We start from the raw sequence: 17,310 nt of genomic DNA, 5'->3' as shown, positions 1-17,310 counted from the left end.
AAATCAATAAAATCAAGTAAAATCAATAATATTAAATATATAATATTAATGAAAAAATATAAACTTTTTTTTTCAACATTTTCTTTCTGTCTCTTTCTCTCTCAAGCTTTCTCTGTTCATTTTTTTTTTTTTTTTTGGTAAACCTTTCGATACAAAATAACTTTAATTTAAAAATAACTTAATTTATGTTTGTTCAAGCTGACCCACATAAGAGGAGAATAATAGGGGATCATTTTGCCAACATATCCATAATCTTCTAGAGCAGTTTTGTAACTTAGACTTGATTTGTTTTGTACGTGTTGTAAAAAATGTGTATTTTTCATATATCTCAATCGGAGGCCGTCACCTTCACTCCTGATGTGCTATATTAGTTATTAGTTCATCTAAATGAGGCATCAAGATTATCCTTTGTGGTTTTATTTCTGAGGTCTAATACAGAGACAGAGATCTTAGTCAATGGAATTCATATTTTAAAACCACGACGAGGTTTAGCACTTAGACTATCATGTTTTTCCCTTTCAGTTTGTCTTTCAAGAAAAATACTGAGTTATTGTTCATGCGATCCGCTTGAAAGATTTGGTTTCTCTTTATGGTCCATTTACAAAAAAAAAAAAAAAAAAAAAAAAATGCTGGCCTGACAGTATCTGACTGTAAAGATTGAGTTTCTATAGAAGAGTGAAGGCGCCCCCTGTTGGTCACATTAGAAATAATAAATAAATAAAATCACAAATTATTGTTTTTTTTCAGCGATCTATCGCTATTTGCGAGTTAATGGTTATTTTTAATTAAATTAGAATTTATGACAATTTTGTTTGTGTGCTCATTCAGTCATTCAGTTGTTGAGGCTGCAACAATACATTTTATATTTTCGTTTCCACTGATGTTATTTATTAAGTGTTTTAATCATAAACTACACTGAGTGAAGATTTTAAGCTACACTGAAAAATTTTGCCCTTTAAGAAAAATAAAAAGTGAAAATTTAGCTGAATTACTGCGGTCCCTTAACTTGACAGTGGCGGAGCAAACAACTGTCTATCATCTGACGCCTCGCACAGTCACCGCCCACTTCAACACGCCGTGCGCTTAGCCACGCCCCCACTCCGTAGCTTTCTCAGGTGTCGATGTTTGGCTGCTGCAATTGCCATAATTTAGACCATTTTTAGCGTTTTTATTTCCCGACAGCAAATGCGATATCGCTCATTTTTATAATGGATGTGTAGCGTGTAATTATCATTCAAAATATTCACGAGGGAGTTCTGACGTTTTCTCTGAACGGGAAGTTTGAGCGGTTTCGTCGTCTGTGTATGTTTTGGGTTTTTGTGTGAGCAATGCTAAACTCAACACAGACCTGCGGACTGCTGGTTTTACTCCTGAGTTTATTCTGCGCTCATTTCAGCTGGGGATGGTTTCAAAACAACGCCAAGAGCCAAAGCCCACAGAAGGAGCCCGTTTACGGGAATACTCCGGAAAGCCAGGACCAAAGCTGCTTGTGTCATGTGAGTTCAGTTAATGCTAGGACTAAAAACACATTATCTTATGTAAATATCTCTGCTTTTGACACAGTTGTCGTAGTATTTCTGGCAAGTTCCACTGTCGCGCGAATGTGACGTCATCACGTCCGCAGTCCCTTGCGGTTTTCTGCGCCGTTTAGTGTTTAAATCTTACGTTTATGTTGCTAAATATCGCATGTTCTGGTCTGTATTTCGTTTTAAATCATTGGTTTTACACGGTCTGCGTGGCTGTCAGTGATCCTGCTCACTCAATATGTGTATATATATATATATATATATATTTTTTTTAATACGTCTCCGAAACATTTCAGGCTTATATATTTATCTAATTACTTACTTGTTTATCTGTTACGCATTTGTTTTTATTATAAGCGTTATATTCGATTATAAAATAATTTTACTCCAAAGAGGACTTTATAATATGGAACATATAATTAAAAAGAGTCAGTTAACTTAATCTAAACGAATAATAAAGGAAATAAATCTTACAATATAAATGGAAGGAAATTTAAAATACGCAGGAAATATAACCGTCTTTTATTTAGCGTGGTGTTGTTCCATTGGTCCGCTTGATGCGCTGACGTCAGCGGGATTATGGGTTTTGTAGTCTTGATGTTTTCCCTCCACCGTTTGAAACAGCGCGATGCTCTCCAGTGTAGAACTACAGCGCGTCGCGTGTGGGCGTGTCTGTGTGTGACGTATTTTTGTTTGGAGGCGGCTGTATTTCCACGCGGTAGTCGCTAAAGTTTTGACAGCTCATCTCAAGCGGTTTGTGATCCTAGAGGAGCTATAAGTCACCGATCCTCAGGGATGACAGCTGCTAGAAACCGCGTGGAGACCGCAGGACGAGCTCAACACTTTAACTTAAAACAGGGTTTGCGTTTGTAAAGGGATGTTTGGAAACAGATGCAGTTTTTGGGAGGCGTCTCTGTTTGCTTTGGGACTTTTTGGACTTTTACATTCAGAGCAGGTCAGAAGTCGCGTGTGCTCTTCATAACCACTAAATTAATTCGTTTTATTTTTTTAAATATATACTTTAAGGTTTTAAATGGTAATTTTATGGTGTATTCTATATAAAAAAATTAACATATTTAACATATAATTAAGTTAGCATATTTTTGTTATAAGTTATTTAAAAGTTATTTATTATTTGAATTTATTTATTTAGCTGCTTGGTTTTATCGGTATTTCATGTTATTTTATTTTTATTTAATTTTTATTAATTTTTGTTGATGCTTTTACATTATTTAAAAGTTATTTTTTAATTGTAATTATTATTTTTAAAGTCATTAATTATTTTATGTAATTAAGAGAAACTAACCCGATGGAAAATGTTGATATAACAGTATTTTGGGCTTCTATAACTGTTGTTATTCCTGTGAATTTCCTGCAGTTAACCGGGGTCTTGGACGACTGTTTCTGTGACATCGAGAGCATCGACGTCTTCAACAACTTCAAGATTTACCCTCACATCCGCAAGCTCATGGAGAGAGACTTCTTCAGATACTACAAGGTGAATTTAAATCTTAAAAGATTTTCTCTAGCTATGTAAACCTCACAGAATATGTATTCGTAGTCATGAACGTGGAAGACGTGGCTTTATGTTGAAGCTGATTTCACAATGAAGCCTTGAATATCCAGCCAGCTGTTTAGATATGATGATGTTAAATGTTTGATTAGTTACTGATAAAGATTTCTGCACTAAAACCTTCCGTTCAGTCAAAAAAAACGTTTAAATATGAACTTTTTTTCTGTCCTTTTTTAGCCATTTTACTCAATGCTAAAAATATTTTTTATTATTTATATTTATATTTTATTATAAATGTTAACTTTTGTTTTATATGGGTTATTATAATGGAATTTATTAACAAAATATATTTATTTTGTTTCATGTTATGTTTTTTAAGCCATTTTATTCATGCTAAGACGAATAAAATAAGTCTAAATACATGTATTATTATATTATTACATTTTTATTTTATGTGATTTATTATTACGAATTAGTTTACGTAATTTAATTTCATATTATTTCTTATTTATAATATTTAATATTTTATTTTTTCGACATTTTTATTTTGGTTGTTATACTGTTGTTTATTTATTTTTATTGCACTTATTATTTGTAATATCTTTTAATTATTTTAATTACATTTATATATTAATTATAATTAATAAAAAAAATATATATATATAATTTAAAATATATTCCAAAAAATATAAAATTATTTTGTTTTAATTATTTTATTTTATTTGAATTTTTCTGTATACCTATATTAATTTATTAATTAAAATAATAAAAAATACATGTAATTATAGTAATATTTATGCGTTTTATTATATATTTAAATTTATATGAATAAAAAAACGTCAATATATTTACATTTTATATTATATTATCCAGCTATAAGAAGTATTTTGACGACACAGACTCATGTATTATCATGTATTATTTCCTCTTCAGGTGAATCTGAAGCGTCCGTGTCCGTTCTGGCCTGATGATGGCCAATGCTTCATTAAAGACTGTCACGTAGAGCCGTGCCCAGAGGTCAGAGTTCAACACATTTGTCTCATTTGTTTTAATTTGACTATCCAAAACAGTCATTCTCATTCTGTCTCATGCAACTCTTCTTTATGCAACTGTGTAGAGATGTAGTTTTCTGTCACACAATTAGGATTTACTCTATTTACTTGTCTTTCAGAGTAAAGTTCCTGTAGGGATTAAATCTGGCAACTATAACAAGGTAAGAGACTGAGATGTGTTTGCTTTGAGGAGCGGTTAGCGTTGGGTGTTACATCACAGTGAGGTTTAGTGGTGTTTGTTCAGCTGTGTGAAGCGCGAGTGCTCGGTGTTTGTGTAATCGAGCGATTGGGTTGAGTCAGCACTCATCTGATAGCAGATGAACGGGTTATTTTTAGTGAACTGTGAAGATAGACGACCTCAGACACATCTGGAGAGGAAACACAGAGCTGCACCAACAGGACAAACCTGTTTACTGTCACGTATCTTCATTCAGAGACTCTTTATGAGACTTGTTAATGAATTAATCTCACCTGGTTTTCATCTCGTTTCATTTGCTGAATTTTTATTCCTTGAAAACATTCAATTTTTTCTAAAGTTTTCGCTAAAGAAAGTAAAAATTTGCATGAAACATACGTAGTCCTTTCTAATAGTGCCATGCATTATCTGCTGGTTTAGAAATATCTGATATGTTTTGATATACACATCTATTAGTGTTATGTTTATTTAATGTTCGTGTTTCTGTTTTGTATTGCTGTAGTTAGTGTGCTTGACTTATGCAGAAATTTAACCTAGAATGTGTCACGATAGAAGGGATAAAAACATTAAAAAAATTGTTATATTATAAAAAAAAGGTATATATGTATATATATATATATGTATGAAAGATACATTTGTGAAATTGTAAAAATAAATACAATTAAATTAATAATTTAACAAATAAACAAACATTGCATTTTTCCTGATGTAATGGTGAACAATAAAATATATATGTGAATTTTGAGTTGTACATTTAATATATATATTAAATGTACAACTCAAAATTCACATATATATATATATGAAGAGTTTATTTGCAAAAACAGATACTTTTTTTCAAATTTTCAAAAATCCTCTTTTTGTATTATGTTGTTACATTTTTCTTGTTTTATTGAGTCAGTTAGCTGTATTTTGTTTATTGTTTTATAGTTTTTTTACCTAATCAAAATAACCCAACTGCAGTTTGATTAACTGGAATGCACAATTAAAAAAAAACCATGATTTTTGAAAATTGTTAAAACTGACTTATCTCTTTTTTAATACCGTATTTTCCGGACTATAAGTTGCACTTTTTCATAGTTTGGCTGGTCCTGTGACTTATAGTCCAGTGTGACTTATATATGTTTTTTTCCTCGTCATGACGTATTTTTGGACTGATGCGACTTATAGTCCGTAAAACAAGGTATATAGTTTTGGCCCACGGCCCACGTTCAGGTAATATTTGTCCCGTATTATTAAAAAGGTTGTCATTTGATACGGTGCACTCAGGTTTCCTCTAAAGCAAACACAGATATATTTGTGTAATGTTTCTCATGCAGTGTGTTGATCTGGTTCTCTGCTAGTATTCTCAGACCTCCAGCAGCAGCAGTGACGTACGAGAGTGTGAACAAGCTCATGAACTGGGAGCGGTGAACAACACACTCAGGTACACACACACTCATACACACACACACACAGAGACACACACTCATACAGAGACACACACTCATGCAGAGACACACACACAGAGACACACACATACACACACACACACACACACACACACAGAGACACACACACACACACACAGAGACACACACTCATGCAGAGACACACACACAGAGAGACACACACATACACACACACTCTCATACACACAGACACACACACACACACATACGTACACACACACAAACAAACACACACTCTCATACAGACACACTCACACACATACACACTCATATACACACACACACACACGGGTTAGGGCAGGTCATTGAAAACAAAAACAAATAAATCCATATAGTGAACAACAACACTCAGGTACACACACACACACACAGAGACACGCACAGAGAGACACACACACACACAGAGACACACACACACACGCACAGAGAGACACACACACACTAATACGTACACTCACACACATACATACACACACACACACTCATACACATACACACACACACTCACATGCACACACACTTGTACACACACACAAACAAACACACACACAAAGGCACGCACACACACACACTCACATACACTCACACTCACACACACACACACACACACACACTCACACACACACACACTCACACACACACACACACACACTCACACACACACACACTCACACACACTCACATACACACTCACACACACTCACATACACACACACTCAGGTACTCACACACACACACACACTCACATACACTCACACACACACTCACATACACACACACACACGCACACACACACTGCTCAGAAGTGCATTAAACGGTGTGATGTTGTGTGTCTGTGCTGCAGTAATCAGACTAAAGAGGCGTTTGCGGACTGGGCTCATCACGATGACGCTCAGGATCACTTCTGTGGTTTAGACGGTGAGTCTGCTCTGGAAAACAGCTTTCTCTGAGTCTCAGAACAGGAAGTGGTTGTTTGCATCTAACGGTTAGTTTCAGGTTCAGTTTGTTCTGCTATCAGTGGATCTCTGATGGTTTATTTATAGGACCTTGTCTTTTATAACTCTACGTGTAGTACAGCTGCATGAATAAATAAAAGAAAACCAGATTCAAGAACAATTATCTGATCACAAACCTGGGATTTCATTAAATAAATATATGCAGTGTGTGTTTGAGCGTGACGTGAGGATCGGAGATAAATCACGTTAACAGCTGTTTAATGTATAGACAAATTATTATTTTTCGTCATTTTATGTTATGTTTTTAAGTTGTCATTTATATTTTTCATATAATTAAAATAATAATAATAATTGTCTGGGTATATCATATAATTTAATGTGTAATAATATTTTGAGGAAATTGTTTAGCCCTAGTCTTATATTTCTTATTTTGTTTATAGTTTGAAATTATAATATTTTAATTTATAATAAAAACGAGCAATAATATAATTATAATAAAAATAATAATAACAATTATTATTATTAATACAAATGCTTTCTAATTTTGTACAGGATTACAAAACACAATATAATAATATTTAAAATCTTACAATTATTATTAATACAAATGCTTTTTAAAATTAATTATTATATTTTTATTGTCGTTATTTTATAGCCATATAGATTTAATAACATTTTGACAGAATTGTGTAGCCCTTGTCTAATAATAATAACAATAATAATATTTGTAACTCGGATATAAAATATAATAATAAATTGATCATTGATGAAAATTTGGGCTCAATTGTGCAACTCTACACATTTGTTTTTTTCTTTTTTTAATCACATTTTTATTCATTATTGCATTTTTCTCCGAATTGCTTTAAATTAATTTAAGTTAATATAATTGATGTCCCTGTACTTCTGTGTTATTGGTAAGACTGGACTCATGGTGTGTGTGTGTGTGTGTGTGTGTGTGTGTACAGATGAGATGTCTCCTGATGCGGAGTACGTGGATCTGCTGCTGAACCCGGAGCGTTACACCGGATATAAAGGACCCTCGGCCTGGAGAGTGTGGAACAGCATCTATGAGGAGAACTGCTTCAAGTGAGACACACACACACACACACACACACACACACACACACACACTGCTCTGCTGCGCTCAGAAACTCATCATTAGTGTTATGCTTGTTTTGTTTTCAGGCCAAGATCGGTGTATCGTCCTCTCAACCCTTTGGCTCCCAGTCGTGGTGCGTTTTCAACATTCATTCAGTTAAAGTCAAAAGGAAAAACTCAAAAGTTCCAATTTGATTTAAATCGCAAAGTGTTCATGCATCATTTTAGTATTTGTAGAACTGGTTTTATGTTAAAGACACCGAATGACAGTATTTTACTCTGATGCAGTAAAAGTATGTTTAGATGCATTGAGAATTTGGCGGGAAAAGTGTGCTTTGTTCTCATGAAATTAATGTTGCAATGTAGAAAATGCTCATAGTCTTGATTTCTTGTTTAGTAACATGTAATTTTTTATTTTTAAAAATGTTTTTATTTTGTGAGATTTTTCTTTTAGGCATACACATTTTGGGTTGTATGTAAGAAGAGAAATTAATTATATAAAAAAAAATATATATAAAATATATATATTATGGAAATACAAAAAATTCAAAAATTCAAAAAAAAAAAAAAAAATATATATATATATATATATATATATATATATATATATATATATATATATATAAATATAAATATGCATATATAATCTGTTTGAATGCAACCAGAAAAAAATCCATAATAAAAAAACTATATATAAAATATTATGTTATATTATGCATGTGTTTAATCATATGTATCACAATTTACAAATAATTAATTTTAAAAAGTACAAACTTTAGGCTTAATTTCTTTATGTAAAATATACTATTTTTACATCATCTTTAGTTTTTCTGTGGGTTTTTTATTTGATGTGAGTTTGTCTGTAGCCTAAACTCTTTGCTCTGTGTCTCCTCTCAGGTGATGATGATGGTGAGTTAATATTTGCACATGAAACAGGATCCCAGATCAGTTCAGAAGGGCTTTTATTAAAGCAGACTGTGTTTGTTTCTCACAGGTGAAGGATTTTACACATGGCTGGAAGGTAAGGGATTATTTACAGTGAAACCGATGCATTCATTTGCATAATAAATGTTTTACAAATGCGTTCTGCTCGTGTCTCATGAATGAGGCCTGACACACTTCCTCCTGAAACTGAGAGATGCTCTTATTATTCATTTGAAGTATTTTTGTACTCCGCATTGAAATTGTGTATAAAGTGAGTTTTATTTTGATATGTTGATTTGTTAATTTAATAACTGTGTTTGTTCAACACTGATAGTGGAAACAAGAAGAAATTAATATCCAATTTATTTGTCTACATTTATGCTAAATTTAAATAATCTGTAGTTAAAAAACAAATTAAATATTTATTATAATAATTAAAAGTAAATTATTTCAAGTTTAAATGTAGTTTAAACTTATAGTCATATTACTTTTAATTTATTATTATTGTTACAATTAATAATAATATTTTTATTTGTGTATAATTAAGTTATTCATTTTTTCAGATTAAGTTAAATGTGGGGGAAATGTTTTTTATTTCTTGTTTGTTGCCATTTTTGTCTCTTAAATGGGAATATAATCTAAATACTAAAGTATAATTATTCTACACGTTTATGAAAAAAATATATTGTTAAAGATGAAATAAAATATTTATTAAAATACATTTGAAAAATCAAAAGTATACCTTATAGTTATAGTATTTTATTTTTATTTTATTTTATTATATATTTGTTTCTATTATTTAAAAAAATAACTAGTTTGTATTGTGTGAAGTTGTTAATGCGTTGGAAAAGTGTGTGTGTTTGCTGCGGTGACGTGTGTGTGTGTGTGTGTGTGTGTGTGTGTGGATGCGCTGCAGGTCTGTGTTTGGAGAAGCGTGTGTTCTATCGTCTGATCTCTGGCCTCCACAGCAGCATCAACATCCACCTGTGCGCTGAATACCTGCTGGACGGTAAACACACCAACACACCAGCACCGCTTCACTGACCGCTCACTCATCACATGTGCTTTGATCTAATGACAAAGTGTTGTTTGAGTACAAAAAACTATAAATATCCTACTGATCACAAACTTGTGAGAATAATGTATATACACACACACACACACACACTCATATGCAAACACAAACAGACACAAATAAAACAAGTAGATAGAAAGCTAGTGTTAAGAGTTAGCAAATCATTTGAATCATTTCCGGAGTTCGGAGTGGGTTCGGGAATCATTTGAGTCAGTTTTGGGATCGCAAATCATTTGAATCAGTTCGGGAGTTTGTAGCGGGTTCGCGAATCATTTGAGTCAGTTCGGGAGTTCAGAGCGGGTTCGCGAATCATTTGAGTCAGTTTGGGAGTTCAAAGCGTGTTCACGATTCATTTGAGTCAGTTTGGGGATAGCGAATCATTTGAATCAGTTTGGGAGTTCGGTGTGGGATCGCGAATCATTTGACTCAGTTGAGGAGTTCAAAGCGTGTTCGCGATTCATTTGAGTCAGTTTGGGGATCGCGATTCATTTGAATCAGTTCGGGAGTTCGATGCGGGATCGCGAATCATTTGAGTCAGTTTGGGGATCGCGAATCATTTGAGTCAGTTTGGGAGTTCAAAGCGTGTTCGCGATTCATTTGAGTCAGTTTGGGGATCGCGAATCATTTGAGTCAGTTCGGGAGTTCAGAGCCGGTTCGCGAATCATTTGAGTCAGTTCGGGAGTTCAAAGCGTGTTCGCGATTCATTTGAGTCAGTTTGGGGATCGCGAATCATTTGAATCAGTTCGGGAGTTCGGTGCGGGATCGCGAATCATTTGAGTCAGTTCGGGAGTTCAGAGCCGGTTCGCGAATCATTTGACTCAGTTGAGGAGTTCAAAGCGTGTTCGCGATTCATTTGAGTCAGTTTGGGGATCGCGAATCATTTGAATCAGTTCGGGAGTTCGATGCGGGATCGCGAATCATTTGAGTCAGTTTGGGGATCGCGAATCATTTGAGTCAGTTTGGGAGTTCAAAGCGTGTTCGCGATTCATTTGAGTCAGTTTGGGGATCGCGAATCATTTGAGTCAGTTCGGGAGTTCAGAGCCGGTTCGCGAATCATTTGAGTCAGTTCGGGAGTTCAAAGCGTGTTCGCGATTCATTTGAGTCAGTTTGGGGATCGCGAATCATTTGAATCAGTTCGGGAGTTCGGTGCGGGATCGCGAATCATTTGAGTCAGTTTTGGGATAGCAAATCATTTGATTTAGTTTGCCAATCATTTGTACACACACACTCACTCACATGCAAACACACACACACACACACACTTACTCACATGCAAACACACTTACAAACAGACACACATAAAACAAGTAGATAGAAAGCTAGTGTTAAGAGTTTTTTTTAAAGACAACCGAACAATAGAAACTGAATGAGAGTGCCTGTAACAGAGGGTCCAGGGCTGCTCCAGCTGGTCTCTCTGTGGTCCTGTAACGAGTGTCTCCTGCAGAGGGCTGGGGGAAGTCTGTCTGGGGTCCGAACCTGCACGAGTTCAGACGGCGCTTCGACCCGGCCGAGACCAAGGGCGAGGGAACCCGCCGGCTCAAGAACCTCTACTTCCTGTATCTGATCGAGCTGCGCGCGCTGACTAAAGTCACTCCGTACTTCGAGCGCTCCTTCATCAACCTGTACACGGGAAACACTCAGGAGGACTCCAGCACCAAAGATCTGCTGCTGCAGGTGCTCAACGAGACCAAGTGAGACACCACACACACCACACACACCACACACACCACACTGACACTCACACGTATCAGCTCTTCTGGAAGCTGAATAAATGATCTCTCCAGTGATGTGTGGTTTGTTCAGAGGACAATATCTGTCTGAGATACAACTATCTGAAAATCTGGAATCTGAGGGAGCTAAAAAATCTAAATATTGAGAAAATCATCTTTAAAGTTGTTCAGATGAAGTTCTTAGCAATGCATATTACTAATAAAAAAGTTTTGATATATTTATTTATTTACTGAAAATCTTAATTAAACAGATTGATTAATAGAAATTTAATAATAAAATTTATTTTTTTTGTATTAATTCATTAAAAAAAAAAAAAAAAAACTCCAGAAATGGCAAGATTATATATTACATTATAAATTAATATTATATATTTTTCCTCAAATAGATTGATTGGAAAAAGGTTAATAGACTTAACCTGATGTTGTGTCAATAATTTGTATTTGTTTCATGATACAATATTTAATAGTTAAATGTGTTTGATTGACATCACATTATTGCATAAAATTAAACTAAAAAAAAAAAAAAAAAACTTCTAATGTATAATTATTGTACACCTTTTTATGAGCTTATATTTCGTCCAGAATAAATGATTAAAAAAAACGGGGGGGGGGCATTTAATATTTAAATATATAAATGCTGTTCGTATAGACAGTAAGGATGTTTCTTATGATTTTAGTGTGAGCTCATTCTGATTTAGAAACATGAGCGTCACTAAATGTATTAATAATCACACTGCATTACTATTAAAGTGATCTTTGAATCATGTTAATGATGTTGTCTGATTGAGAGCAGGTTAAAGGATGTGATTGTGTTGTGTTTGTGCAGATCCTTCCCCATGCACTTCGACGAGAGCTCCATGTTCGCAGGCCATAAAACAGAGTCCAAGACACTCAAGGTGAGCGGAGCGTGACTGATGCATTCTGGGCCGCTTTACAGAACACAGCGTGGTTCAGTGATCCGTTTGCATATTGATATTTCAAAAGAAGCCTTCGAAACTCAATGAGATTAAAAAACGTGCACACATTTGCAGTGCTACATTAAGAAGTATTTTGCAGGTTTTTAAACATCCATAAATGTAGGTCTTAAAAAGGTGCAAAAAATGGTAAATTCATAAAACCATCGCAGTAAATGTTACATGCACTTAAAAAAAAACGTCCTCAATATGCTTGTCTTGCTTTTAAATACAAATATCTAAACATCCCGTGAATAGAACATATGCAGGTCACATTTCACACGGAAAAAGTTTATTTTGTGTAAAGAAAATGAAAACACTTTTTTTTTCATTACTGTAAGGACTTATTTTCTTTAAGCATATATATATATATATATATAGAGAGAGAGAGAGAGAGAGAGGGAGATTAATGGATTATTATTATTAACATTTTTTAAGTGAAATATGACCTGTATATATTCTTGACTGGTTGGCTTATTATTGTTACTATTGTTTTTTTTATTATTATTATTTTATTTAGTTGAATTTTTTTATTTTATTATTTTATTTTAATAAATTAATTATTTTATTTAGTTGATTTTTTTTTTTTTTTATAAAATGTTATTATTTTTTTAAATTTAGTTTTATTATTTTATTTAATTTATATAAAATGTCATAATTGTTTTATTTAGTTACATTTTTTATTTGATTTAATTTATATAAAATGTTATTATTTTTTTATTTAGTTGAATTGTTTTAGTTTATTATTTAATAAAATTTTATTATTTTTATATTTAGTTGAATTGTTTTATTTTTATTTTTTTATAAAATTCTATATTTTTTTTATTTAGTTGAATTGTTTTATTTTATTATTTTATTTTATTTAAATTCAATGTAAATCCTTAAATCATGACGCATTACCTGCTGATGCAAAAACAAACATATCAAGTCTTGGTTTTTGAGAAAATAAACAAGTTTATGCTTAATACCAGGACAGATATATGCCAGTGGTGTATAAAAACTTGATTTGAGATGATTTTTATGAAGCTGTCAGCAGATATCTGTTCATGTTTTAATCATAAACTCACTTTGTTTTGATCAGTTTCTCATAAAATAAAACCTCTTATCTTCTGTCATTAAATCAAAGTACAGACCTGCAGATCTAAAATATGTACTGTGAAATAAATGTGATGTTATTAATGAAGAGGTTGAGGATTGAGGAGAGAGCGACTGATGAAGGACGGTGTTGATTTGATGTGTGTTCAGGAGGAGTTCAGGCTTCACTTCAAGAACATCTCTCGGATCATGGACTGTGTGGGCTGCAGTAAATGCCGGCTCTGGGGAACGTTACAGGTAAAAGAGCTTCTCTTTCTTTGACATCGAAGCGTTTGGATGTGAGCTGAGAGTGAAGCGCTGTTGTCCCGTCAGACTCAGGGTCTGGGAACGGCCCTCAGGATCCTGTTCTCCGAGAAAGAGATCAAGAGCCTTCCAGAAAACAGTCCGTCCAAAGGCTTCCAGCTCACGCGGCAGGAGATCGTGGCTCTGCTCAACGGATTCGCCAGGTAACGATGAACCAAGCACCTTAAAAAGTATGCAAACATTTATGCCTTGAATTTTATGCAAGCAGCTATTGGAAGCAAGTGCAAATTGATAAACAGAGGTGTGACGTGTATTCTTTTTGGCTCATTAAAAATTTATCTTGCTGCCGCGTTCTGAATTAATTGTAAAGGTTTGATAGAATTGGTTGGAAGACCTACCAAGAGAGCATTGCAATAGTCCAGCCTGGACAGAACAAGAGCTTGAACAAGGAGTTGTGCAGCATGTTCCCAAAGAAAGGGCTTGATCTTCTTGATGTTGAATAAAGCAAATCTGCAGGATCGGACAGTTTTAGCAATGTGGTCTGAGAAAGTCAGCTGATCATCAATCATAACTCCAAGGCTTCTAGCTGTTTTTGAAGGAGTTATGGTTGATGTGCCTAAATTGATGGTGAAATTGTGATGAAACGATGGGTTTGCTGGAATCACAAGCAGTTCTGTCTTGGCATGGTTGAGTTGAAGAAATGTCTGTTAGACAAGCTGAGATGCGAATAGCTACCGTCGGATCATCAGGATGGAATGAGAGGTAGAGTTGAGTGTCATCAGCATAGCAGTGGTATGAAAAGCCATGTTTCTGAATGACAGAACCTAATGATGCCATGTAGACAGAGAAAAGAAGTGGTCCATGAACTGAGCCCTGAGGCACCCCAGTAGTTAGATGTTGTGACTTGGACATCTCACCTCTCCAAGATACTTTAAAGGAGGATCTGATGGTTAACTGTGTCAAAAGCAGCGGACAGATCAAGCAGGATAAGTACTGAAGATTTGGATTCTGCTCTTGCCAGTCTTAGAGCTTCAACAAATGAGAGCAAGGCCGTCTCAGCTGAATGTCCACTTCTGTCAAGGAGATTGTTGTGTGTTAGAAAGGCAGAGACTTGGTTGAACACAGCTCGTTCAAGTGTTTTTGCAATAAAAGGAAGAAGGGAAACTGGTCTGTAGTTCTCTAAAAGAGATGGGTTGAGGTTGGGTTTCTTAAGTAGTGGAGTTATACGAGCCTGTCTAAATGATGAGAGAAAAACACCAGTGTGGAGGGAAGTGTTAATGAAGTGAGTGAGTGCAGGTACAACTGCAGGAGAAATGGCTTGAAGGAGATGAGATGGAATAGGATCAAGCGGGCAAGTAGTAGGATGATTAGAAAAGATGAGTTTGGAGACATCTGCCTCAGAGAGTGAAGAGAAGGATGTAAATGAATGTATGTTTGCTGTTATCAATCTTGTAGCTTCTACCTCTTTTGGTCACTCTTATTCTGCTCATAGCTGTTTTGGTTTATGGCTCATGACACTTTAATGAAGGGTTTTTGTCTGCGTCTCTCTCCAGATTGTCCACTAGTATAAAAGAGCTGCACAACTTCCGCACGCTGCTGAAGGATCAGAGGTAACGTCCTCCAGACCTGCAGGGGGCAGCAGCTCTAGCCTCAGGGACACGTCACACAAACCTCCTCCGTTCCTTTCTTCTCAGTCATTTCTGTCAGCTTTGACTGCGGTTTGTTACGTAGCGCTGCCTTTCCCTTCCTTCTCTTGGGTTTGTGCGAATGTCTGTTTCTGCTGACAACAGTGATTTCATTATTCAAAGGTTTGTTAGGAATCAGGTGAATCCGGTGAATAAGAACATATGCAGGTCACATTTCACAAGAAAAATCACAAGTGAGTATATTTTGCATAAAGCAAATGAAAACCTTTTATTACTGTAAGGACTTATTTTCTTTATGCATGCATATATATATATATATATATATATATATATATATATATATATATATATATATATATATATATGGAGAGAGAGAATTTTTTATTTTTTAAGTGAAATATGACCTGTATATATTCTTGACTGGTTGGCTCACTACTATTTTTTTTTTTTTTTTGTTAAATTTAATTTTTTTTTTATTATTTAGTTGAATTGTTTGATTTAATTTTAAATAAATGTAATTTTTTTTATTTGGTTGAATTGTTTTAATTTATTTTTTTATTCTTTTATTTTATTCTTTTATTTTAATTAAAACATTTTGTTAAATATTTTTATTTTATTAAAATTAGTTGAATTGCTTTGTTTTTAATTTTTTATTACATTTAATTGTTTTTTATTTAGTTGAATTGTTTTATTTTATTTACATTTTTTATTGTGTGTGTGTGTGTGTGTCTTTTACAGACATTCCTCATTTACAATGAAGACTTTTCTGTTCATTGGACCATAGAAATACATTTTTAATGCTTGAAAGAAGGAAATGTAGCTTATTGTTACACATTTACGCAACAGATAACAAGCAATAAATATTCCTCCGTTTAGTCCAGATTCATGTTTTAACGACAGACAGAGATTCAATGCAGAAAAGAAACATGCAGAGCAAACATAAAACATTTATTCAGTCCAAATACAAATATATATATCAGCCACATTTGGTTCCACATCTGGAAAGTTTGAAATGATTATATATATATATAGTTTTGCGCATATCTCCCAATTGATCTGTTTTGAACACGTCTCTGTTTCTATCACACTTTAAAGAGCTGAATAAGCGTTTGATCAATGCTATATTTAGCTGCGAGTGGTTTTTCATGATCTGCTAATTCTGGAGGAATAGTTGAGCTGAAGAGCAGCTATTGGTGTGTGTTTGTGTCGAGCGCTGCATGCTTTCATCAGCGTCTGCCTTAATATTTCTGAATGACAGAACGATACTGTAAATACAGCTCCGGTTCTCAGAGCTTCAGTCATCTGTTAAACTGATGTGATGATGTGCATCTACATGTGAATCTGCTCGATGCGGTTTGAAGCTCCTCTCTGCCTTCCTGACATGATTTTGAACATTTTCAAACCATGATCTGTGTTGTGTTTTTGTGTCAAGAATATTTATTTAAACAGGAATAAATATTGTCTGGTTGTCTCACAGATTTTTGTCCTTTTGTCTTCAGTTCATGTTCTTGTTAGTAACAACCAAGTTTGTTTTATTTTAACAGCAGATCCTTTGGTTTGTGAAAAACTATAAGTAATAGAAATATATAAACTGTATAAATGTGTGTGTGTAATATTTAAAAAATATATATTTTTTTTTTTACAATTTACGTAAATTCAATTATTTAAATTTAATTTTTTATTATTTGTTTTTATTATTTAAATTTGTAATTATTTGTAATTCTATTTTAATTTTGTTTTTTGTATTTTGAGTATTATAGAAAATAATATTAAAAAATAATTTAAAACTAAAATAAGTAAAACAAATACAAATGCAAATAAAATAAATGTAAAAAAGTAAAAATAGTTTAAA

General features: G+C 33.8%; 1 protein-coding gene across 2 annotated transcripts; it reads left to right on the top strand.

Moving 5' to 3' along the window:
• The first annotated feature begins 1,073 nt into the window (after positions 1-1,073).
• ero1b (endoplasmic reticulum oxidoreductase 1 beta) lies at positions 1,074-16,934 on the top strand. 2 transcript variants are annotated; one of them, XM_026274733.1, is made up of 16 exons: positions 1,074-1,496; positions 2,905-3,024; positions 3,973-4,056; positions 4,211-4,252; positions 5,631-5,713; positions 6,583-6,656; positions 7,660-7,780; positions 7,880-7,926; positions 8,690-8,701; positions 8,787-8,813; positions 9,633-9,725; positions 11,236-11,482; positions 12,348-12,417; positions 13,720-13,806; positions 13,882-14,015; positions 15,366-16,934. In XM_026274733.1, the coding sequence occupies exons 1-16, from the start codon at positions 1,329-1,331 to the stop codon at positions 15,424-15,426; spliced, it is 1,470 nt and encodes a 489-aa protein (XP_026130518.1). In that variant the 5' UTR covers positions 1,074-1,328; the 3' UTR covers positions 15,427-16,934. The 2 variants fall into 2 exon arrangements, with proteins under 2 accessions (XP_026130518.1, XP_026130519.1); XM_026274734.1 differs by lacking the exon at positions 1,074-1,496 and adding an exon at positions 2,229-2,481.
• Positions 16,935-17,310: the final 376 nt, after the last annotated feature.

Source organism: Carassius auratus, chromosome 11, assembly GCF_003368295.1.
Source record: "Carassius auratus strain Wakin chromosome 11, ASM336829v1, whole genome shotgun sequence".
Lineage (NCBI taxonomy): Eukaryota > Metazoa > Chordata > Actinopteri > Cypriniformes > Cyprinidae > Carassius > Carassius auratus.
This window is presented reverse-complemented; position numbering and strand designations above follow the sequence as displayed.